The sequence below is a fragment of the Carettochelys insculpta genome, chromosome 1 (assembly GCF_033958435.1).
Source record: "Carettochelys insculpta isolate YL-2023 chromosome 1, ASM3395843v1, whole genome shotgun sequence".
Taxonomy (NCBI): domain Eukaryota; kingdom Metazoa; phylum Chordata; order Testudines; family Carettochelyidae; genus Carettochelys; species Carettochelys insculpta.
The window spans coordinates 375,761,134-375,786,394 of record NC_134137.1 but is presented as its reverse complement, the minus strand read 5'-3'; the positions used below and the strand labels follow the sequence as shown (position 1 = coordinate 375,786,394).

Genomic DNA, 25,261 nt, shown 5'->3' with positions numbered 1-25,261 from the left:
TCGTTAAAACAGTAAAGAAAATCTCAGACCTTTTGACCTTGGAATGGCACCAGTTCTGGATCTGCCATGTCTGACTCCTGCTTCTGCAAAAAGAAAACAGATCCATCCATCCATCCAACCGAAACACACACACACACACACAATCAAACAGGAAATTATGGCTTAAATGATGAAGAATCAGCTGCATCAAACATGCATAGAGCAGTAGTAACAGTTCTATAAAATATATGTATTACCTTGATCCTCCTTGCACCTTGTGGTCCTGGATATGTCTTGAATTAAAAAAAAATGGTTTTCAGAGGACAGTATATCATTGCATGCTAATATTTTATATGTCAGAGTCGTTTCATCCATAAGACGTGGAAAAGAACTATTTGAACGTGGAGACATGTTAGACTTCTCACGATCAGTGGAACTGTTACCCCGGTGCCATCTGTGATGAACTGGGTGCATTTAGTTGACCCAATATTAGCAGAAATCAACGAACATTTATCACCAAGCAGCAGCAAAGAATTCACATAAGGCAGGAAGTGCCTCGTTAAGGTTCTCCTTCGCACATAGCACAGTTCTGTCACCTTAACTCTGCCCCCACAGGGCTCGCAATAAGATTTTCACAGTACTTACTCCCCTCCAACAAAAATGTCTTTTGTGCTAATCAGTGTTCCTATTTTTGCAGTCTGAGAGGATCCCCCACTGGATGAGCTATAGAATCAGGGCATCATGGGGAATTTTTTTTTTAAAATAATTTCCACTAGGACTTTTTTTAAAACAAAGTCATGACAACATTTCTATCAGCCTTGTATGCTGTAAAAGCTTTTGCCCAACCTATTTTTAGGCCAGATTTGACCTGTGCCTTTTAGGTTTCCGTCAAGCATTTCATGCTCACCAAGACATGTGCCCCAGAGCAGGTCAGAAATTGGCAGAGAGAATTTTTTACACGAGTGCAGGTTCCCACAGACCAAGCTGCATGGAACATCATGAGTCAAATGAGGGACTCCATTATAGGAGATGTAGTTTGTTCAGGGAGCCCAGGCTATGCGGAGGTCGGGGTGGGGTGAGGGAGGTTAAGGGAATCTGGCATCTGTACTGCAGCTCCCAGGAAGCAAACAAGGCAGGGTCTTGTGGGGAAAGAGGTGACAAGATCAGGCCCTTTGGGGGAAGGGCACACTGGGGACAGGGGATCAAGTGATGGGGCAGTGGAAGAGGGCATGGTTCAGTCACTGGTGCCCTGCCCTTTCACAGACTTGGTCCTAGCAGGACAGAAATCCCAATTTTTGCTCTACTCTGTGCAGAAGATTTGTTTAAAACTGTTTCACAGGTCCAGTCTGACATTCAGAACTTCCATAAAACAACTGTGTGTAATTGTGTGTGTGTGTGTGTTTCATGGATCCACTTGTTACACATGCACAAAACCTCCCCAAAGTTGGTCATTGTCCTGTCACTGATTAACGTTGGTTTCTCTTGTGTTCTTTAACTATCATGCACATCCCTTCTCCATCGTTCCAGACAGGAGCCCTTAGCAGCACCAAGGGACACTAGTTTGGCTGCTGCTGTGGGTTCTTTATCATTATAGGGAGCGTTCCCCTCCACCCACACTGCATTCATTACTATTTTTAATGAAGGAAGAAGCACCATCTCTGTAAGCACCATCTCTGTAATGTCACTCACCGCGTATCCAGCCAGGGAGAGCTGGGCTCCCGGGGAATGAGGTGAGTGAACCTGTCCAGAGACAACAAGAAGTCATTACCACTTCCTCGTGAGCAGCACTGAGTGCTTTGTGCTCATGCCCAACAGACCAAGGTGGTGGAAATAGGGATCTTTACCATGTGCCTCGGTCTTCCGGCCATTCTTCTAACCCTAACATGGCGTGTTAGCTTAGGGTTGCCAACGGGATCTGCCTTTTCCTGCTTGAAGAAGAACAGCATCCCTTAGGGCACCCAGATGCATAAGTAGGGTTATTAGATAATTTTACACAGTGCCATAACGTCACTGCTGCTTCAGCAAAGCCAGACCATTGTAATTGCTAGTGTTAGCTGCAGGAGCGTCACAGAACTGGTCAGAGGTCTCCAGGTTGAATTCACCTGCTGTGTTGCTGAAGATACCAGGTACATCCAGGAAGAATATGCTTATCTCTTGGGCTAGGGCAGTGGTTTCCAGCCTGGGGTCTGCAGAACCCCGGGGATCCACGAGGGGATCGCAAGGGGTCCGTGAAAAACAATAAAAGGTAAATAAAAATGATCGTAGAAAATAAGTTTTAAATAAATTGCAAAGTGACACTTGATTGTTATTTTAAAAGTAAATATTTTCCAACGGTTTTATTAATTGCTGTCCGAAAAATCTATATTGTGGCACCTTTGTGTAACGAAACCAGTGTGACTGTTAAAAGCCTACAGATGTTAGGATTTGATTCGGGGGGGTCCACAAATGGGTTTGGGGGGAGTGACTGGGGGTCTGCACTAGTGCAAAGATTGGGAACCACTGGGCTTGCGTGAACCACACCCCTAGGTGCGTGGATTACATCTAGACCACTTGTACTAGTACTTGTACCAATCATGCCCAGGTAACACAGAACTGCAGCAGGGGTGGATTAAGAACAGGTCGGGCCTTCTGACAGGACAGTCACAAGGCCCTCCCCCCCCGTATATTCAAATATTAATATAACTTTATTTATGTTTTAAAATCTAATCATGCTTATTATTATTCATGGTGCCTAAAAACATTACACTTACATTAATTTAAAATAAGGACATGACACGTTTCTTTTGCTCCATTCAGGTGAATTGTATAAACAAAATCATAGAATCATAGAATGCTAGGACAGGAAGGGACCTTGAGAGGTCATCGAGTCCAGCCCCCTGCCCTCATGGCAGGACCAAGTACTGTCTAGACCATCCCTGGTAGACATTTATCTAACCTGTTCTTAAATGTCTCCAGAGATGGAGATTCCACAACCTCCCTAGGCAATTTATTCCAGTGTTTGACCACCCTGACAGTTAAAAACTTTTTCTTGATGTCCAACCTAAACCTCCCTTGCTGCAGTTTAAGCCCGTTGCTTCTTGTTCTATCCTCAGAGGCCAAGAAAAACAAGTGTTCTCCCTCCTCCTTGTGACACCCTTGTGGATACCTGAAAACCGCTATCCTGTCCCCCCTCAATCTTCTTTTTTCCAAACTAAACAAGCCCAATTCTTTCAGCCTTTCTTCACAGGTTCATGTTCTCTAGAATTTTGATCATTCTTGTCGCTCTTTTGTGGACCCTTTTCAATTTCTCCACATCTTTCTTGAAATGCAGTGCTCAGAACTGGACACAGTACTCCAACTGAGGCCTAAGCAGTGCAGAGGAGAGTAGAAGAATGACTTCTCGTGTCTTGTTCACAACACACCTGTTAATGCATCCCAGAATCATGTTTGCTTTTTTTGCAACAGCATCACACTGTTGACTCATATTTAACTTGTGGTCCACTATAATCCCTCGATCTCTTTCAGCCATGCTCCTTCTTAGACAGTCGCTTCCCATTCTGTATGTGTGAAACTGATTGGTCCTTTCTAAGTGGAGCACTTTGCATTTGTCTTTATTAAACTTCATCCTGTTTACCTCAGACCATTTCTCCAATTTGTCCAGATCATTTTGAATTATGACCCTAGCCTTCAAAGCAGGTACAACCCCTCCTATCTTGGTATCATCTGCAAACTTAATAAGCGTACTTTCTATGCCAATATCTAAAACGTTGATGAAGATATTGAATAGAATTGGTCCCAGTACAGACCCCTGCGGAACCCCACTTGTTATACCTTTCCAGCAGGATTGAGAACCATTATTAACTACTCTCTGAGTATGGTTACCCAGCCAGTTTTGCACCCATCTTATAGTAGCCCCATCTAAGTTGTATTTGCCTAGTTTATTGATAAAAATATCATGTGAGACCGTATCAAATGCCTTACTAAAATCTAGGTATACCACATCTACCGCTCCTCCCTTATCCACAAGGCTCTTTATTCTATCAAAGAAAGCTATCAGATTGGTTTGACATGATTTGTTCTTTGCAAATCCATGCTGGCTGTTCCCTATCACCTTACCACCTTTCAAGTGTTTTCAGATGATTTCCTTAATTACTTGTTCCATTATCTTTCCTGGCACAGAAGTTAAACTGACCCGTCTGTAGTTTCCTGCATTGTTCTTATTCTCCTTTTTATAGATGGGCACTATATTTGACTTTTTCCAATCTTCTGGAATCTCTCCCATGTTCCATGATTTTCCAAACATGGTAGCTAATGACTCAGATACCTCCTCTATCAGCTCCTTGAGTATTCTAGGATGCATTTCATCAGGTCCTGGTGACTTGCAGACATCTAACATTTTCTAAATGATTTTTAACTTGTTCTTTTTTTATTTTAACTTCTAAACCTACCCCTTTCCCACTAGCATTCACTAAGTTGGGCATTCCTTCATCAGACTTCCCAGTGAAGACCGAAACAAATAAGTCATTAAGCATCTCAGCCATCTCCAAGTTTCCCATTACTGTTCTCCCTCCTCACTGAGCAATGGGCCTACCCTCTCCTTGGTCTTCCTCTTGCTTTTAATGTATTTATAAAAGGCTTTCTTGTTTCCCTTTACGCCTGTAGCTAATTTGAGCTTATTTTGTGCCTTTGCCTTTCTAATCTTGCCCCTGCATTCCTGTGTTGCTTGCCTATATTCATTCTTTATAATTTGTCCTAGTTTCCATTTTTTATCTGATTCCTTTTTTATTTTGAGATCATGCGAGATCTCCTGTTTAAGCCAAGGCAGTCTTTTGCCATATTTTCTATCTTTCCTACGCAGCAGAATAGCTTGCTTTTGGTCCCTTAATTATGTCCCTTTGAAAAACTGCCAACTGTCCTCCATTGTTTTTCCCCTCAGTTTTGCTTCCCATGGGACCCTACCTACCAGCTCCCTGAGTTTACCACAATCTGTGTTCCTGAAATCCATTTTCTCTAGTTTGCTGTTCTACCCTTCCTTAAAAGTGTGAACTCTATGATTTCATGACCACTTTCACCCAAGCTGCCTTCCACTTTCAGATTCTCAATCAGTTCCTCCCTATTTGTTAAAATCAAATCTAGGACAGCTTCCCCCTGGTGGGTTTTATGGAGTTATGGAGCCTTGGAGCTGGTCATGCCTGGGGACCCTTGGGCATCCTTATGTTTATCCGCCACTGAATTGCAGTGGTGTTCAGTGTATCAGCTGAGTCAAGGCACGGCGCACCTTTGGTGGTGTTCAGTGGACCTGATACAGTCCACTGAAATCACTGCAGCATTATTGGCCAATGGCAGTGACACCATGCGTGATGGGAGGCAGATGGGACTGGCGAGAGCCGTGACTCACAGATGTTTGCAGTGCTTGTGTATTAGGACATTCTGGGCAGCATAAATGTGAGCTGTATGTGACAGAAACTGCTGTGTTTCCAGGTGGGTGCCCAGCCATTGAAGTGCCTCAGATTAGGAGCCACTTTTGAAAACAGAGGCTTAAAGGGCTTGACCAAGGTCACATGGGACATCTGTAGCAGAGCACAGAATAGCACTAGAGTTCCTGATTTTTTTCTACAGCCCTTTAACCACACAACTTTGCTCGCCAGGGAGAGGCACCAAGCCACTCCAAAAATAGGAAGGCTTTCTGCCAGAAATTTAGCGCCAATCTCTCCTAGAAGTACAGGGGCATTTGGATCACGGATGCGCCCCGGAGCCACGAGCATTTTGTTTTCATTCAAGTTTCCCTTGGAGAAGGGAGAGGAAAAGTCAGGGGAGCAAAATAGAGACAAATGTGCTAGTCGGAGAGATCTGGAGGCTTTTCCAAGTTGGTATCTCCTAAACACCTGCCAGCTCCCATAGTGGGTTTATTCAGAGAACCAGCATCCAGAACTACAATTCATATCTTCCAGGCCCGCGTGCATTGCCTGCCCTCTAGTGGTTCCCAGAACACCAGCTTCCCAGCTATTCTGATTTACATGTAAATTACTTTTGGAATCTCAGGACAGAGCTGGGCATTATGCGGAAGACTGGCATGAACCAAGGGGAAAGGCAGCAGGTCTTAAAAACACCGGTACTAAGCAGAGGTGGATTTCATCCTGATGTGCATGAGCAACAAGAATGATTAAAGGTCTTGAAAACACGAGCTATGAGGGAAGACTGCAAGAATTGGATTTGTTTAGTTTGGAAAAAGAAGACTGAGAGGGGGCATAACAGCAGCTTTCAATATGAGGCAAAAGGAAATCAATATCTTAGATGCCTATATATAAATGCAAGAAGTATGGGTAATAAGCAGGAAGAACTTGAAGTCCTAATACGTAAATACAACTATGACATAATTGGTATCACACAGACTTGGTGGGATAATACACACAATTGGAATATTGGTATAGAAGGGTACAGCTTACGCAGGAAGGACAGGCAAGGCACACAGGGAGGAGGTGTTGCCTTATATGTTAAAAATGCGCACTCCTGGATTGAGTTGGAGATGGATAAAGGAGACAGACATGTTGAGAGTCTCTGGGTTACGCTAAAAGGGGTAAAAAATAAGGGACATGTCATGCTGGGGTCTACTACAAACCATCTACCCAGGTAGAAGAGGTGGATGAGGCTTTTCTAAGCAACTAACAAAATCATCCAAAACACGGGATTTGGTGGTGATGCGGGACTTCGATTATGCAGACATATGTTGGGAAACTAACACAGTGAGGCACAGGCTATCCAGACAGTTTTTGGACTGCATGGATAAAAAAAATTTTATATCAGAAGGTGGAAGAAGCTACTGGGCGAAGCAGTTCTAGATTTGATGTTAACAAATAGGGAGGAACTGGTTGAGAATTTGAAAGTGGAAGGCAGCTTGGGAGAAAGTGACTGTGACATTATAGAGCTCATGGTTCTAAGAAATGGTGAAAGGCAGAACCACAAAACAGAGACAATGGATTTCAGGAAAGCAGATTCTGATAAACTCAGAGAGCTGGTCCCATCGGAAGCAAGACGAAGAGGAAAAACAAATGAAGAAAGTTGGCAGTTTTTCAAAGGGACACGATTAAGGGCCCAAAAACAAGCAATAGCGCCGTGTAGGAAAAATAGGAAGTCTGGTAAAAGACCTCCTGGGCTTAGCCACGAGATCTTGCATGTTCTCAAAACCAAAAAGGAGTAATATAAAAAGAGTAAATTAGGAGAAATTAAAAATGATGAATATAAGCAAACAATACATGTACGTAGGGGCAAGATTAGAAAGGCCAAGACCTCAAACTGGCTAGAGACATAAAGGGTAACAAGAAGACATTCTATAAATATATTAGAAGCAAGAGGAAGACCAAGGACAGGGTAGGCCCATTGCTCAGTCAGGAGGGAGAAACAATATCAGGAAACTTGGAAATGGCAGAGGTGCTTAATGACTTCTTTGTTTCAGCCTTCACAAAGAAATCTGATGCAGAAATGCCTAACGTGGTCAATGCTGGTGGGGAGGGGGTAGGTTTTGATGACAAAATTAAAAAAAAAAGTTAAAATTACTTAGAAAAATTAGATGTTTGCAAGTCACCAGGGCTGATGAAATGCATCCTAGAATACCTAGGGAGCTGATAGAGGAGGTATTGGAACATTTAGCTATCATCTTTGAAAAGTCCTGGAAGTCAGGAGAGATTCCAGAAGACAGAAAAAGGGCAAATATAGTGCCCATCTAATAAAAGGGAAAAAAGAACAACCCAGGATACTACAGACCGGTCAGTTTAACTTCTGTGCCAGGAAAGATAATGGAGCAAGTAATCAAGGAATTCATCTGCAAACATCTGGTAGAAAAGAAGGTGATGGGTAACAGCCAGCATGGATTTGTGAAGAACTAATCATACCAGACCAATCTGATAGCTTTCTTGGACAGGATAACAAGTCTTGTGGATAAGGTAGAAGTGGTGGACATGGTATATTTCAACTTTGCTTAGGTGTTTGATCCAGTCTCACATGATCTTTTTATCAATAAACTAGGCAAATACAACTTAGATGGGGCTACTATAAGGTGGGTGCATAACTGACTGGGTAACCATTCTCAGAGAGCAGTTATTAATGGTTTGCAGTCATGCTGGAAGGGCATAGCAAGTGGGGTTCTGCAGGGATCTGTTTTGAGACTGGTTCTACTCAATATCTTCAGCAACCATTCAGATATTGGCATAGACAGCAAGCTTATTAAGTTTGCAGATGATACCAAGCTGGGAGGGGGTTTCAACTGCTTTGGAGGGTAGGGTCAGAATTCAGAATGATCTGGACAAACTGGAAAAATGGTTTGAGTTAAACCAGATGAAGTTTAATAAGGACAAATGCAAAGTGCTCCACTTGGGAAGGAACAATCAGCTTCATACATAAAGAATGGGAAGCGACTGTCTAGGAAGGAGCACCACAGAAAGGGATTTAGGGGTCATAGTGGACCACAAGCTAAATATATGTCAACAGTGCTGTTGCAAAAAAAGCAAACATGATTCTGGGATGCATTAACAGGTGTGTTGAGAGCAAGACATGGGAAGTAATTCTTCTGCTCTGCTTGGCACTGATTAGGCCTCAGTTGGAGTACTGTGTCCAGTTCTGGGCACCGCATTTCAGGAAATATGGAGAAATTGGAGAAGGTCCAGAGAAGAGCAACAAGAATGATTAAAGGTCTAGAGAATGTGAGCTATGAGGGAAGACTGAAAGAACTGGGCTTGGTTAGTTTAGAAAAGAGAAGACTGAAAAGGACATGATAGCAGCTTTCAAGTACCTTGAAGAAGAAAGAGACAAATTGTTCTCCTTTGCCCCTAAGGCTAGGCCAAGAAACAATGGGCTTAAACTGCAGCAAGGGAGGTTTAGGTGGGACATCAGGAAAGACTTCCTAATAATGAGGGTGGTTAAACAGTGGAATGAATTGCCTAGGGAAGTTGTGGAATCTCCATCACTGGAGATATTTAAAAGTAGGTTAGACAGACATCTATCGGGGATGGACTAGACGGTGCTTGGTCCTGCCATGACTGGGGCAGCTGGAGCTCTGGGACCCCTTGAAGTACTAGGTTGCTGGGTTGCTGCTCTGCATGCAGCTCTGAGTGTGTGTGTGTGTGGGTGGGGTCCTTGGCTGACTGCCCTAAGCCCTGCCCCTTCCACTGTTGGCCCCACCTCTTCTGGGGGTGGGGTGCCAGTCCCCTTTGTCCCCCCAGTCAGCAGGCCGGGCCGGGAATGATCTATATGGTGCTTGGTACCGCTGTGTGGACAGGGGACTCAACTTGATGACCTCTTGAGGTTCCTTCCAGTTCTAGCATTCTATGATTATGAAAGAGAAAGGGAGAGGTCCAGGTTACTCTGAGATGCAAGACAAGAGGAGAACTAGAACATCTCTTGGCTTTCATTTCACAGTCCTGGCTTGGAGCAGGGTATTCTGGGAAATAAAATTCTATAAATACTGCCCTCTCGGCATGCAATCATTAGACAGAAGCGGACCGTGTGGTTGGTGTCTCCAGAAAGATATGGGCAAATCCGCCCATTTCCTTTGGTTGCATGACCTTTCCTTTTGTTTTTTAATGGGGCTTCGAGCCAGGTACTTCAATGAGCTTCAGAAGCAGTATTCTGGGAGTCTGTGAGGGCATTTTGGTTTTGTTTGGGGTTAATAAGAAGATACGCTCAGGAAGGGAACATCTCTGTTTATAAATTCCACAGAAGATGTTCAACTACAGGCGTAGCACAGGAAAATACATCAAGCAAAAGCTACTAACTGTACAAGGGGATTTTAAATGTTACCTCTTCTATCTTCCTTATTACTGATCGTTCCTCCAGAGACCCATCTCCTTCCTGGCACTCAAGAGAGGTATTTCCAGCAGTATGTTGCCATCCTGCCATGGGCTCTTCTTGGCCAGTTGGTGGCTGGGTTGCATTCAGAGCTCCAAGACCACCTGCCATCGTCTCAGCCTCCGGCTGTTTCTGACATGAACTCCTCCGGTTTACCACTCTATCCACCTTGGAGTAGTCACCAGGACTGATGATCCCTGTCCTGTCACTCAGGGGTTTCTTCTGACCTATTACATCCTAACAAGAAAGAGAAAGGGGGCTGAAGAGGCACAACAGAAACTACTGTTGACCTGTGGGCAGAGCTGACCACTCTTCTTCTACAGCTAACATATTTAGAGGCTTACTGCTAATGGGCATTTTCCAAAGACCTGCATTAACATGGGTCCCTGGGCCTGGAACTGGGCCTCAGGATTCTCTTCCCACCAGCCTTCTATTGTGTAATCTCATGTGAGTCACTTCAATTCTCTGAATGAGATGGGGATAACGCTACTCACCTGCCTTTGCAGAGCCCTTTGTTGTTGGTGTGCGAGAGAAGTACTAAATTGTTTTAATGATGCCATGCCGCGATTGGGTTAATGTTACCTACCTCTGCCACTGACATGCTATCTGAGTACCCCGCAATCTTTCATGTATTTATCTTAGTCCTGCAGGGCTGGAAAATGCCATTATCCCCAACTTACAGATGAGGAATTGAAACAAAGGGAGGATAAAGCCCAGATTCGTAGACATAATTAGATGTCACTTTGGCCGATGTTGCCGTGTCTAACAGACTTAGGAGACTAAGTCCTTTTGATTTGCATTCAGGCTTAGGCTCTTAATTCAGTTAGTCACTGAGTGCAGCAATGCCTAAATGCCTTTAAAATCTGGTCTAAAGTGACTTGCCAAAGGTCATAGAGGAAGTCTGTAGCAGAGCACAGACTGACCTTGAGACTCCAGCAAGCACTGTAACCAATGACCCACCCTTCTGCCAGTGAGTGCATGAAACAGCCAACAACAAAGAAAGATAAAGCCACCAGTATCTGGTTTCAAATAGGAATACAATTTCTATTGGTCCCAGTTACAAGCATCACTTCCTGTCACTGAGTAGCTGATGGGGAAAGGGTGTGTGTATGTGTGTGTGGGGGGGGAATCCTGATCATGAGCTGTTGCTGGCCTTTCATCCTGAGAAAGTAAGAAAAGCCCTGTAACAGATTTCGGAAACTGGGAGGTAGCAACACCAAAGGTGGTATTTACGTGAGTTCTTTGCGTTCAGCCAAACTCTGCTTCCAGTGAAGTCAACTGGATACTTACCATTGAGTTCAGAGGGAAACAGGCCAATGCTGGGCTCTATTGAAAAGACCAGCTGAATGGGCAAACAGATGCTAACCACTGCCTTTATCTTTGGAAGGTGTTCAGATACCAGGGTGATGGGCACTGTGCATGAAGCAGAATATAGCCCAAAGGAGACAGCCTAGGAATGACTGAACAGAAACCCAAATGCAATGAATCAACCCTACTAGACTGCCTCTGCTTCCTGTTACCTTAGCAGGTTGTCCAACAGCTGCTGGAACCGTAAGCTGATGTCCGACATCTATACCCACATCTTCAGTCACTTCTATACGGGTAAGAGGGTTGCTAGAAAAATCATACTTCAATGAAGCCTGAAAAATCCCAAGAAAAGATGGTTGGACCCAGCTGAGTGATCTGAGCATGGACTCCCAGTGGGCCAGATGAAACCTTGATCCTTTGCAGGTAAATTTAATTGCATTGCATGGGACCAGCTGTTTGCTGTCTGCTATGTGTGGTGAACACATGCTACTTTTGAGGACAGCAGATTAGCTCCAGCATCACTGGTCAAGTTTTTCTCCCATACTACTGCTGACTGACAACCTCCCTCCCCAGAGGTGGCTGCATTTGTTTGGGACCACATGGTGCAGTAGTGATGGGGTCACCAGTTCACAAAGCATATGCCGACACAGCCTGCAGCTGCAGGTCTCAGAGCCCAGGTCTACAGGCTCATGTTCCAGCACTAACAGCTCTGGCTCTGAAGCCCAAGGCCCCATCCAAGACTGAACACCTGCACGGCTATTCTTAGTGCTGATGTGCACGCCTTGTGAACTGGAGTTTGAAGACCCGGGCTCTGAGACCTGCTGCTGCTTGCTGTTTAGCAAACCTGAAATATGCACCACAATATCAAACACCCTCGGGGGGTTCCACTTCCAGGCTTTGCATTTCTCTCTCAAGAGACAAGCCTGTCGGAGCTGGAGTCAGATTTCAAGCACCCACATTTCTGGGATGTTTTGGTTCCAAGCCATTTATTGTAGGGGGTTGCAACGCACTTTGGGATCCTTCAGGGTAAAAAGCCACATGACTAGGTTAAATGGGTGTTATCCCTTTGGCCAGCAGTCAGCCAATAGTCAAGGCTTTGGTGTGCTGTGTCTGTTAGGAGGAGAAACGGATTACACCTGGGAGCAGTGGGTGTAACAGGCCAAAGGAGGCTGCGCCTCCTAGAAGCCAAGCCCTGGCACCACCCAAACTTCTCCTCTCTCCCCAAAGACAGTGCCAAAACCAGTGAGAGTGGGAGCTCAGATCCACCACCAGTTGCAGGCCAGAGACATGGGTCAGCTGGCCACCTGGTGCTGGGGCTAGCGCTGAGGTCGGCCAGCAGTCCAACCCTGGGGCTAGCGCCAAGACTGACTGGCAATCCAGAGCTGGCCCTGGGGGGTGGCCTGGTGCGATTTGGCCAGGGTTTGTCTGACCACAGTGGGGAGGGAGACAGGCTCTCGGGGTTCTGGAGGATGGGAGGGACACTGGAGCTTCAGCGGATGGGGTAGGATAAGGGCGGGACCCTGGGCAGAAGGAGTGCCGTAGCATGGCTAGCCTCCTGGAGCAGGAGGGCTCATGCACTGCCCATGGTTATGAGCCACACCAGAGCTCTGTCTGTCTGCTTTGGTGACAGAGTGTGGCTGGACTGCCTGGCCGCTCTCACGACAGAACGGCTAACCGGAAGCACAGCAGACAGGGCTGCCCAGTGACTGGAAAACCCTGTCTGTCAACAGGGGGGTCCCCCGGAACATCCACACAGCTCTTTTGTCGACTGATTCTGCCAAGAAGGGCCTTCTGCCTCGTGGGGGGAGAGACAAAGGCTGTTGACAGAAGTGCTGAGTTCTGTATGTTGACAGAACATATTTTTAGTGTGGACGCTCCACGGGTTTTGCCAACAAAATGCCTGTTTTGTCAACAAAACCCTCTAGGGTCGACATAGCCTGAGCGTTAGGGTTCTTCTTGGGATTGGCTTGCTTTGGCCTGGTTCTGAAATGGGACCAGCTCCGGTTTTGGTTTACTGTGAAAGCCGGGCTGCTTATTTACCTTAGGAAAGTTGGCAACAGCTGTGCTGTGAGAACCGATTTATTTTACTTTAATTGTAAACTTTGCACGTTGTCTGATTTTAGCCAAACTATTTGAGTTAAGTTGTCTCAGTTGATTCACCAGCTGTTTGTAAACATGGTAGTGGGGAAAGAGTCACTTATTTTGCTGTTCTTAGCTTTGTATTTTTCTTGTAACAGTTTTTGTTACGTCTCTATACGGTAATCCCCTGGTATGCACAATTTCGATTTGCGCTTAACTCACATTACCACGAGTTCAGGGCAAATCCAAAGTGTTCCCGCCCCTGCGCAGACAACTGCTGTGGCACAGTTTCTCCCACCTGGGAGAAACCCGGGAGGGGCCGCATCTGACTCCCAGAGTGGTGGGGAGCTGGGAACCAGGCAGCAGCCTGGTCCCCCGCTGCCTGCTGGCTGGAGCCAGGAAACTGACCAGCAATGTGCTTAGTCAGTTTCCTGGCCCCTGATAGTGGGAGGGTGCCAGGAGCCAGGCTGCCACCTGGTCCCTGGCTCCCTTCCCCCCTCTGGAGCCAGGAAACTGATCGGGGCTGGTGCTCTCATCAGTTTCCTGGCTCCCCAGCTTTGCATAGGAAATGTGACTCACGCAGGGGTTGCAGGGATGCAACCCCTGTATAAGTCAGGGGTCTACCGTATTTTAACGGAGCGGTTGGTTAGTCACGTCGCTTAGCTGCCAGGCTAGTAGTGATTTCAGCAGAGGAAGAGGAACAGTCTCCAGGGATTCCAACAGAAGATTCCTACAAGCCAGTAGAGGGAAGAGATTTCTTCTGAAAGAGCAGATTGTATAGATTTGGTGGTCAAAGATTGTGCCTGAGACTTGGGTGAACTCAACCTAAACTTTTGGGAACTCTGAGTCTCCTCTCAGGGTGTTTCCGTGGGGACTGACCTGTTTAGACAGAATTTGTTTTCTTCACTTATGTTTCTGTATAACTGCAAAGACAATGCCTGTAGATTGGGAAATAGCCATGTTATGCTATAAAATTAACATTGCTAATTTATTCTTCTTTATCCTGTGATAAACTTGGTACTAAATTAAGTTCATTTTTCTTGTTCTTTTTGGGACTTGACTGGGGGAAGGTTGAGCGTGTTTGATCCTGGCTGAAATTCCTTACAGGCGGAATTCTGGGTCTCCTCCATCTTCTTTTCCATGGGGGTCAAAGGGCCCACCCCCACAGGCTAAGCCATAGTAAAACAATAAAGAGAGCAAGGGAAGGGAGATTTTGATATGGAAACCGCAGGACTTGGGTTCTATTCCTGGCCCTGGAGTCCTGAGCAAACCATTTCTCGGCACCTGCCTTTCCTCCTAGCTCTTCTCCTTTTCGCAGTGGTCTCTGAGTCCGAGGACTCCCCCGAGGATGAGGACTCACAGCATAGTCGGTCGCTTGTGTAGATCCCTCCTTTTTCCTGGCTGGCTTGCCTTCCCTGGAGCTGGCTGGCTGCGGGCACAGTGCTTCAAACCCCTCCCTCAGGAGAAGGTCAGTCAGTTCCTTCAGTAGCGCCAACTGCAGCAGCACAGAGCATTCAAACAATGACCCCTGCTCAGGGCTGTCCTTCCAAATTACGGGGCCCTACTCACCTGAGCCCTCCCACTGTGAGGCTTCTACCTCAGGCTTCTCCCCACCCATGGCTTCTGCCGGGGGCCTGGCTTTCCCCTGCCCATCAAGATTGTGGCTTCTGCCAGGGGCCTGGGATTTCCTTTCCTCACCCCGTGGCTTTTGCTGAGGCCTGAGGCTTCCCTACTACTGCCTCCCTCCCACACTGCTTCCCTCACAAAGCTCCTAGCTGGACTCAGGGGCTTCCCTGGGGCCAGAGCGGAGCTGCAGAGGCTGGAGGCTCCTCTCTGTAGTCCAACTGGCCACCAGGAGCCATCTCTAACCAGCTTCTGCTAGCAGAGAGGAGCGTGTTAGGGAAGAGGGAAGGAGGACAGGACAGAGCAGGTCCAGGGAGGGGCCAGAGAGGAACCAGCAGAGGCATATTCTCAGGTGTACAAGAACGCATGGCTGCATAGGAGCACCCGAAAATCAGGTGCCCCAAATTTTCAGGTGCCTGTGCAGGCCTATGCCCTAGGGAAGGCTTTGCCCTTGCTGGTCCCGGGGATAACTGAGTAGGCCAGAACCCACACCCCATGAGAGTATGATACACCTGCTCTCCTGCATAGCCTGGCACATGGAGAGACGCCTGCAGGACATTCCAGTACCGAACGGAATGGCTCTTCTGGGGGAAGATCTCAGAATTGCCAGCACCGGGGCTTTCACCACAGGGGAGTGGACCACACCTAGGCTCTCCAGTCTCGCCTGCTGTCATCCTGTGTTCTGCCTCTGCTGTGGAGAGAGGCTGGGCCCCAGGCAGGGGCTTGGGGACGTCACGATCAGTTTCCTTCTCTGTCTGTGACCTAAGCCCAGCTCTTGAGGAGCAGAAATACCTTTAATTCCCATTGATTTTGGGGCTTTGTCTCTGACAGGGGTGGGCAGTAATTTTGATGTTGGGGGGTAACTCCAAGATTTTGGTAAGTGGTCGAGGGCTGGGCAAGGGGGGGCATAGGTTCTGGGATGGAGGTGGGTACAGAAGGGAGCTTGGGTTTGGCGACTGGGGTGCAGGAGAGGGTTGGAGTCTAGGAGGGACTGTGGGTGAAGGAGACGGTTGTGACCTGGCGCTCGGGATTGGGAGGCAGGGTCCGAGGGGGGTCTGGGTGCAGGAGAGGATTCTGGCTGGGGGAAGGGATGGAGGTGGCGATGCAGGGTCTGGGAGGAAGTTGGGGGGCAGGAGGGCGTGGGGTGCCGGAGGCGAGCTCTGACTAGGAGGGGATTACTTAAGCAGCTCCCAGCCACCAGCACTCTAAGGCAGGCTCCCAGGCCAGCAGTGCCAGACCGCCTGGCTTTCTGCTCTGTGAAGTGGGCTTCAAACACTGCCCCCACCTTCAGGAAAATCTCTCACTTCCTACTGGCTCACCTCCAGCCAATGGGAGCTGAGAAATTGTGCTGCACTGCCTCCTCATCCAACAAACTCTCTCAGCTCCCATTGGCCAGTTTCTGGCCAATTGGAGCAGACAGATTTTGCTGTGGGGAGAGTGCAGTGCACAAAGCTCCTCCCCCCACTCTCAGGCTGGATGAAATGGCTTGGCAGGCCCAGTTGACCCCACAGGCCATATCTTGCCTGTCCCCGGTCTGTGACCTAGGCCCAGGAGTCCTGGAGCCTCAGTACACTGATGATCTGGGCCTTAGCCTCTCTGTGCCTCAGTTTCCCATCTGTACAATGGGGATACCAGTGCTGGGCAAAAGCACTCCAGACAGTGAGATGCTCAGATGCTACAGAAATGGGGATTTGTCACTAGATGGAACTGGCTGTTTAGGCCAGGGCCTCTGTGCCTCATCACCTCACCCCAGTTAAGAGGCTCTGTAGCACCTGGGGCTACAAGAGGCAAGGGAGAGGCCTGGGAGTGGGGAAGCCTGGAGCTACAGGGGAAGAGAAAGCAGCCGTGGAGTGGCCTGTGGGACAGGGAGACAAGCCAGAAGCAGGAAGAGGAGGCAGAGGGACCTGGCTAGGAGTAGGCTGGTGAGATGGAGCTGTTATAGCAGAAGACTGGAGCAGAAACAGGGCTCTTGGAAATCTGCTGAGAGCAGAAAGCACCGCAGGCATTCCCTGGCAAGCAGGAGGAATTACTAGGACGCAGGTGGAGAGGCTGCTCTGCTGACCTTCCTGAACCAGACAGCCAAGGCTGGAGGGGGCTAGAGGCTCAGAGCAATGAGTGAGATCTGCTGGCTCTCAGATCTGACAGCGCTAGGCACCTGGGTGTGGAGGATGCTGGCTTTTTCACTGATGCACTGTCTGGGTTATAGTCGTGAGATCTGGAGTTGCGAACTGTTTTCTCACAGTTCACATGCATGAGACTTTTGTAATGTCTGACGCCCACCAGGGCCATCTGCCCTCAGAAAGACAATTGGAAATATTTGTGTCATTTCTGAAGAAGGGAAATTGAGGCACACAAACTTGATATGCCATGGCCTGCCCCAGAAAGGCACACCAGTCAGTCACCCCAGGACAGGGCCAGTCAGTCACCTCAGGACAGGGCCTGCTCTCTATCTCTAGTCAGAACGTAGGGATAGCATGTTTGACAGTACAAAATGAGCTCTGACCAGCTCTCTGTAAAAAGAGACGTTCAATCTACAACCTTAAAAAATCATCACTCTCAAGTAATCGGCCTGACTGTCCAATCACAAGGTCAGGACCAGCGCCTTGATGATGAGCACTGAGGCCAACATTTTTAAACCTGATGGCTAACCCAAGGCACCCAAGGCTGAAAATTTTGGCATAAAGAAGGTTTCTAGTGGCCCAAACAATGGACTGAGGATAAGCTTTCTTTCAAAAGCATCTAAGTGGTTTGGGAGCACATGCCTCATTGGAAGCCAGTGGGACTTGTGCTCCTGAATCTCTGAAGCCTTTTGAAAAGCTCCCACAGCCCCAGGCTATTTTTGCAAGGACTGGAAACACTATGTACAACCTGTGCCTTTTTATAAGCAGGAGTATTAGCTCTGGGCCCAGAACTTCTCAGACAGTGTCTTTACAGAAGTTGAACACTGGGTGAAAATTTGAAGCCAGGAGAAATGGAAATGGCATCTTGGCAACAGGGAAATTTTGCTGGACACCCTTCCATCTTGGAAAGAACTTGGACTGGGATTCCAGAAAAAGCCAGGTGAACTCCAGTAGGCAACTAAACTCTGGTACTATGGGCACTTAACACCCTTAAGGCTTGTCTATGCTATCCGGTGGATTGACACTACGGCAATCAATCCATGGGGGGTTGATTTAGCAGGTCTAGTGAAGACCCACTAAATCAACTGCCAAATGAGCTTCCATTGGCTCTGGTATCCTACAGGAATGAGACATGTGAGGTAAGTTGACAGGAGAGTTTCTCCTGCCAAACCAGCATGGTGCAGACACCGCAGGTAATCAACATAAGGTACATCAACTCCAGTTATGATATTTATGTAGCTGTTGTTGTGTAACTTAGATTGACATTAGTAGACCTGCCCTTAGAGTTCTCTGACTGTCCCAGCCTTGATTGTCAGGGTCTGGAGTTAGGAGAGGAGGGAAACAGCTGCACAGATGATCATATGGAATGGACTTTTGGCTTTCTAAGAGGTCACAGAAATAACTGCTGATTACAAGATCTTGGGGGAGGGCTAGCTCATGAGGGGAGGGACAGCTCACTGGTTTGATCATTGGGCTGCTAAACTGGCGGTTGTGAGCTCAATCCTTGAGGAGGCCACTTAGAGATTGGGTAAATAGATGTCAGGGATGGTGCTTGGTCCTGCCCAGAGGGCAGGGGACTGGACTAGATGACCTCCCAAGGTCCCTTCCCGTTCTAGGAGATGTCTATCTCCATCATACAGATATACATGCAGGAGGTGCAGACTGTGTCCTATCCCCTCTTAGACACGCTACCCCACTTGGACCACACAGTGTCTGTCAGCCTGCTCAGCAGCAGTAAGTGCATTTCTTGGACCAGTAACACTCCATCACACAATGTTAGCTCGTTATGATTTGTATTACAAGCTGGGGACTAAATTAGACTGCTGCTGTGCTGGACATTGCACATACACACAGTCAGTGACAGGCTCTGCCCTCAACAGCTCAAGTCCTTCAAAGGCAAAGGACGTATTAGCCCCAGTTTGCAGATGGGAAATCGAGACCCACGGAGAAGAACCAACTTATGCAAGGAATCTCGAGCAGAGCCAGCCACTGAACCTAGATCTCCTGAGTTGCAGGCCAGTAGCTTAATCACAAGACTGTTCTTCCCCACTAACTTTTGCATTATAAAGCTGCTGTAAGTGAATCTGAGAATTAGTATCTAGTTCCAGGAACGGGACTAACAGTAACTACACGTTAGCTTTGGTGGTGGAAATGGAAGACCTGACTCGCTGGTGAGAGCATCATACCAGATGGAGGGACAGGAGGAAGGCCTGTTAGATTTTGTCTGCATTTAATGGTAACAACCTCATCTCAGGAAGCAAATGTGTTAGAAGCATTGGGCCAAACATTCAGAAGCAAAGTAAAATATTCTCATACCTTGATCCCATATGCATCAAAAAGTCTCTCCAGATCCTGAAATAGGCAAGAAGGATATTAGCCAGTGAACATATGTCAGATGCAGCATACATCATATTAGTAGGTATTATATGCATGGATATAAGATATCTTTAGACAGAGCTTGATAGATTAAATAAGATAGAAATGTGTTGGGAAATTATATTATTCTGAATTCTGTTCACTCATGTCAAGTACCCCACAAGACTTTTCAAACCTAAAGTCAGTGTCAGCATTACAAAATAGAAAACTTGTCAAAGGCAAAATGGATTAATGCTCTGCCCTGGTTCAGGCTGGGGAGGCACCAACCCAGAGCAGTAGCTGGAATACTAATATCCAAGATCAGGGAAGCAGAGAAGAAGAAAACAGGAAATTGGTGTGAACTGGTGGGCTGAATTCTAGTGATGTGCACAGAGGTTTGTAATGTTTAAAATCATTCTACAAAACGCTTCCTACTGAAATGTGTCACTTTGGAAGCAAGACTTCTGTGTAAGGTGAACGCTGCGTAAAACGGGCTCCTGGGAGCTGGTACCATGTTGTACCTTTCTTCCTGTATTGTACTATTAGTGTCTTTTAGCAATAAATCAGGTTGATATTGGTTATTTAGTCTCCCAGATATGTTTCAAAATAAACCAAAATGCAGTCAAGCAATTTGACAATACAACGATCCACCAAGGGAAATAACTTTAGTTCAAGTATAATTTCCATAAATGAGACTTGATAAGCCCTTAGATACTGATGGCTGGATTCCGCTCTCATTGAAGTCAAAGAGAGCTTCATCATTGGCTTGGACCAGAGCCTCAGATATGATACAGGTATAGCATCAGACCCTGAATCTCACTAACAGGATACATCCACAGATTTTCCATGTGTGGACCAATCAGCTCTTTCCACAGTGAATGTCCCACTGGACTCTTTAACAGGTCACAAGAATCAGATAGACTTATAGAACACTAGAACCGAAAGGGACCTCAAGATGTCATCAAGACCAATCTCCTGCCCTCATGGCAGGATGAAGCACCATCTAAAGCAGGGATTCCCTTTCTATGGGTCATGATTAGATTTGACAAGGGTCACTGGCTGGGCAGCTCTGAGCCATATGTGGCTCTTTAAGGAGCCATCTGCGGCTCTTGAGCTGCCACCTGACTCTTCCTCTGGCTCCCAGTCCCTGCCCTGCCACGCTGAAATGGAACTCAATTTAAACGTCGACAGGAGGGATCCCACCCTGAAACCAATTAAAATGAGTCCTATTTCAGTGGGGCATGGCAGGGAACTGCCCATTCTCCAGGTAGGGGAAGGCAGTATGAGGGCTGCGGGGAGCCAGGCAGAGAAGGATGTGGTGGCATCCCAGTGAAGGAGCAGCGTGTTAGCAACAGCAGCAGCACAGAACTCCCGTGTGAGGTAGGTGGAGAGGCAGGGGGCTGAGAGGGGTTTAAGCCTGGGGGTGGGGTGCTGAGAGCTGGCCAGTGCTCTATGCACTAGCTGGCCCCCAGCCACAGGTCTGCCAGGGTCCCTGCTCTCTGCCCAGGTTTTTGGAAATCTTATGCAGGACAGGCAGCCCTGGCTGGGGAGCCCATGAGTGGGGCTGCCTGTCCTGCATAAGTTTTCCAAAAATCTGGCCACCCGAGCCGAGAGGGATTTAAGTCTGGAGGTTGGGGTGGGGTGAGGACTGAGAGGGGATTAAGCCAGGGCCGGGGAGTGTTTTGGAGCTGAGAGGGGTTTAAGATGGGGACGGCGTTTGGGGGCTGAGAGGGGTTTAAGTCGGGGGGTAGAGGGATGCGTTGTTCCCAGGGGAGAACGTCCTCCCTCCCTCTTTGGAATTGCCTTGGGTCACAATGTCCTCCTGAATTGTTACAATGGGCCCCCCTCTCAAAAAGGTTGGGAACTGCTGATGGAGATCGTCTCTGACAGCAACTCACTGCCGGCAACTTCTGCCGTGCGACCAATGGGTGAAAGGTAGTCTCTGGGATACAGTAACTAGGCTCCTCAAAGACTTGTGTTGGAGGAAGGATAGCTCAGTGGTTAGAGCATTTGCCTTGTCAAGGTTGTGAGCTCAATGCTTGAGGGGGCCTTTCAAGAATCTGGAGCAGGTTAGATCTGGGGGAAAAAGAAATGGTCAGGGATGGTGACAGGTCCTGCTGTGAATGCAGGGTCCTGGACTGAATGACCTCTCCAGGTCCCTTCCAGTTCTACAACATACATAAATCTCTCTGTTTCAGCTGCTTAATAGACCATGACTGAGCTTTCTGTTTGCACCTGGATGTTCAGTGATCTAGAACTGAGACAGGAACACAGGTGGGACATGGCTCTTCTCTGACTGCCCTCGCTAGCAGGTAGACGTTCTCCACACATGTAAGTTTCCACATGACTCTCAAGTGCCGCAACAGTTGCTTAGCTGAGAGTTATCAACACACACCTGATCAGGCCGAGAGCAACACCCCAGCGCAAAGGCTGCACTCGGTCAGCCAACGGGACAATAAAGCATTTCTAGCTTTGCTATGCCTGGGAATCCAACAGCTCCTAACCAGTGACCCCATTCTGTATTCCACACCGCTCAGCAAAGCCGTAGTGCAGGGATCCACTTTCATAGCTGCCCATTCATTCATTGTGCCATGCTGATTAGCATAGGCGATCATGGTCCTCCACCCCGTCTATTACGAGTACTCTGGAGCATTTCCACAGTACTGTGGCAATGCAACCATGACGTGATACTATGCAATATTTTCTCACGTTGTCTACCTCGTCCTCGCTTTCCATTATACTCTCCTGTTGTCACTAAATTTTCAAGTGCAGACTTTCTAATTATATGGCCTATAAATTTTGCCTGCCTTGTTCTTATCCTATTTAACACTGTTCTTTTGCTGTTGGCTTCATTTAAGACAGACTCATTCGTCCTTTTGGTCGTCCATGAGATGCACAACATCCTTCTTAAAAACCACATTTCTGTGGCTTCAACGTACTTCTCAACTTGTTTACTGATAGTCCATGATTCGCATCCATACGTGAGGACTGGTTCTACATAACATCACAGCACTCTTTTCCTGATCTCGGCTACATCTACACTAGCCCCAAACTTCGAAATGGCCACGCAAATGGCCATTTCGAAGTTTACTAATGAAGCGCTGAAATGCATATTCAGCGCTTCGTTAGCATGCGGGTGGCCGTGGCGCTTCGAAATTGACGCGCCTCACCACGGCGTGGCTCGTCCCAACGGGGCTCCTTTTCAAAAGGACCCCACCTACTTCGAAGTCCCCTAATTCCCATCAGCTCATGGGAATAAGGGGACTTCGAAGTAGGCAGGGTCCTTTCGAAAAGGAGCCCCTTCGGGATGAGCCGCACGGCGGCGAGGCGCTTCAATTTTGAAGTGCCGCGGCCACCCGCATGCTAACGAAGCGCTGAATATGCATTTCAGCGCTTCATTAGTAAACTTCGAAATGGCCATTTGTGTGGCCATTTCGAAGTTTGGGGCTAGTGTAGACACGGCCCTCCAGTGATAAAGGTCTGTTTGTGAGAATGTTTCTCATTTTCTGAAATGCTGCTTTCGCTTGAGCGATTCTGCATTTCACTTCAGTTAAACGCCTACCATCGGATGTGATATAGGATCCTAAGTACTTGAATTTAGTCACTTGATGAAGAACTCTTCCATTTGCTAGTACCTCACATGTTGGCAGTACCTTCTCCTTCATAATAACCATTACTTAAATTAAACATTGGAGGATGTAACATCAACAACCTGAGGTATGCAGATGATACTGTTTTAAGAGCAGAAAGTGAAAAAGATTGTGAGCGGTTTGCACCTGGGTCTGGGTGGCCTAGTGGCTAGGCCCCCTGGCCAGGACCTCTTAGGTGGGTCCACAGCCCCACCCAAGTGTCTATGGGTTGAGTCTGGGGCGTGACCTCGAGAATCTAGTTCCCCCTTTGGCAGGAGAGGGGGAGGGTCTCCCCACTCCCCTCAGTACCTGGGGTAGGGCCCTGGGCTGCGCCCTTTGGTGGCTAACCGGGTGGCAGCTCTGGTCTGGGGCCTCCTGCCTCAGAGCCAGCTCCTGCCTCTTCACTGGTTAGCCTCAAACTGAGCTGGCTTCCCTCCCTTTATACCCCTCCAGGCCTGACACCGGCTGCCGGTGAACCGGAGTGGGGCTGATTGAGACAAATGGCCTTGTTTAACCCCTGCCTTGCCTGGCCTCCCTCTCACACTCCTATAAAGATCACCAGGAACTGGGTAATGTTGTCCATAAAGAAAGCAAGCTGAAGGGACTCAAGCTGAGCATCTCAAAGACGGAAGTAACAATTATTACAAAGCCGCCCATTAGCTCATACGAAATTTCAAAAGGGATTTCTGCAGAGCTGCAGCAGGGACCCACCCAGTGCCCATCTGGCTAATGTCACTGACATGGAGCCTTCTCTCCCTCTTGGCAGTCGCTCGACAGTGAGTAGGACGTCTTCAAGTCACCCTCCTATTTGCGAGTCCGTTGATGGCTGATCAGCCCAGTTCTGGAGCCGCAGATTTTATCACAGAAGGGGCAGGTGTTGTTAGCTGTTGGAGGGGCACAGGGCAGTTTTTGCTGCTCTTTCGTCCTCTGCCTCTCCTCATCTGCACTGCCATGGGACCTCTCAAACTGCACCACCCCCCCACGGATTAACGCTCTCCACTGGGGACGGTCTTGCGCAAGGGTCTCCCAAGTGTCAACACTGATGCTGCACGTTTTCATGTGTGCCTTCAGCATGTCCTTATATCGCTTCCGCTGGTCTTCAACCCTCCTCTGTCCTTCCTGCAACTTGGAAAACTGAATCTGTTTTGGGAGGTGCTGAACAGACACCTGATCCACGTGACCAGTCCAACGAAGTTGTTAATGAGTGATAACAGCTTCAGTGCTGGTCACATTTGACTCTTCCAGGACACTAGTGTTTGTGCACCTATCTTCCCAAGAGATATTTGGGATTCTGCTGAGGCAGCATTGATGATATTGTTCAAGTGCCTTCAAATGATGCTTGTATGTTGTCCAGGTTTCACTTACATACAGTAGCATTGGAACAACCACTGCATGGCATTGAGCTTTGTCTTGGGATAGATGTCCCAGTTCTCAAAGACCCTTTGTCTCAAGTGGGCAAAAACAGAGCTTGCACGGTTCAGACATCTTTATTAATGACCTGGATGAGGGACTGGATTGCATCCTCAGCAAGTTTGCAGATGACACAAAACTAGGGGGAGAGGTAGATACGCTGGAGGGTAGAGAGAGAATCCAGAATGACCTGGATAAATTGGAGGACTGGGCCAACAGAAATCTGATGCGGTTCAACAAGGAGGAGTATAGAGTCCTGCGCCTGGAGCGGAAGAATCCTAAGCATTGTTATAGGCTGGGGACCAACTGGCTCAGCAGCAGTACGATGGAAAAGGACCTAGGGGTTATGGTGGCTGAAAGGCTGGATATGAGTGAACAGTGTACCCAAGAAGGCTAACCAAGAAGGCTAACGGCATACTAGGGTGCATTAGGAGGAGCATTTCGAGTAGATCTAGAGAAGTAGTTATTCCCCTCTATTCAGCACTGGTGAGGCCACATCTTGAATATTGTGCCCAGTTTTGGGACCACCAGTATTAAAAGGATGTGGATTTGCTGGAGCAGGTTCAGTGGAGGGCAACAAAAATGATCAAGGGTCTGGAGTACAAGACCTATGAGGATAGGCTGAGGGATTTGGACTTGTTTAGTTTACAGAGGAGAAGACTGAGGAGTGATTTAGTAGCAGCCTTCAACTTACTGAAGGGGAGCTCTAAAGAGGAGGGTCAGATGGCAGAACAAGGAGTGATGGTCTGAAGTTGAAGAGGGAGAGGTGTAGTTTAGATATTAGGAAAAACTACTTCCCCAGGAGGGTGGTAAAGCACTGGAATGCATTGCCTAGAGAGGTGGTGGATTCTCCATCCCTAGAGGTTTTTAAGTCCCGGCTGGACAAGGTCCTGGCTGGGATGACTAAGTGGGGATTGATCCTGCTTGAAGCAGGGGGCT

General features: G+C 47.7%; 1 protein-coding gene across 1 annotated transcript in view; it reads right to left on the bottom strand.

Annotated features, from left to right (window-relative positions):
• Window positions 1-25,261, bottom strand: part of LOC142020062 (uncharacterized) — a 267,476-nt gene that overhangs the window by 114,987 nt on the left and 127,228 nt on the right. The window contains exons 57-64 of the mRNA XM_075007686.1: window positions 19,245-19,280; window positions 14,546-14,680; window positions 11,319-11,438; window positions 9,751-10,035; window positions 1,824-1,904; window positions 1,669-1,719; window positions 237-272; window positions 30-83 (exon numbers count right to left, since the gene is read on the bottom strand). Coding sequence (XP_074863787.1) covers window positions 30-83; window positions 237-272; window positions 1,669-1,719; window positions 1,824-1,904; window positions 9,751-10,035; window positions 11,319-11,438; window positions 14,546-14,680; window positions 19,245-19,280 — 798 coding nt within the window. The remainder of the gene's footprint in view (window positions 1-29; window positions 84-236; window positions 273-1,668; window positions 1,720-1,823; window positions 1,905-9,750; window positions 10,036-11,318; window positions 11,439-14,545; window positions 14,681-19,244; window positions 19,281-25,261) is intronic.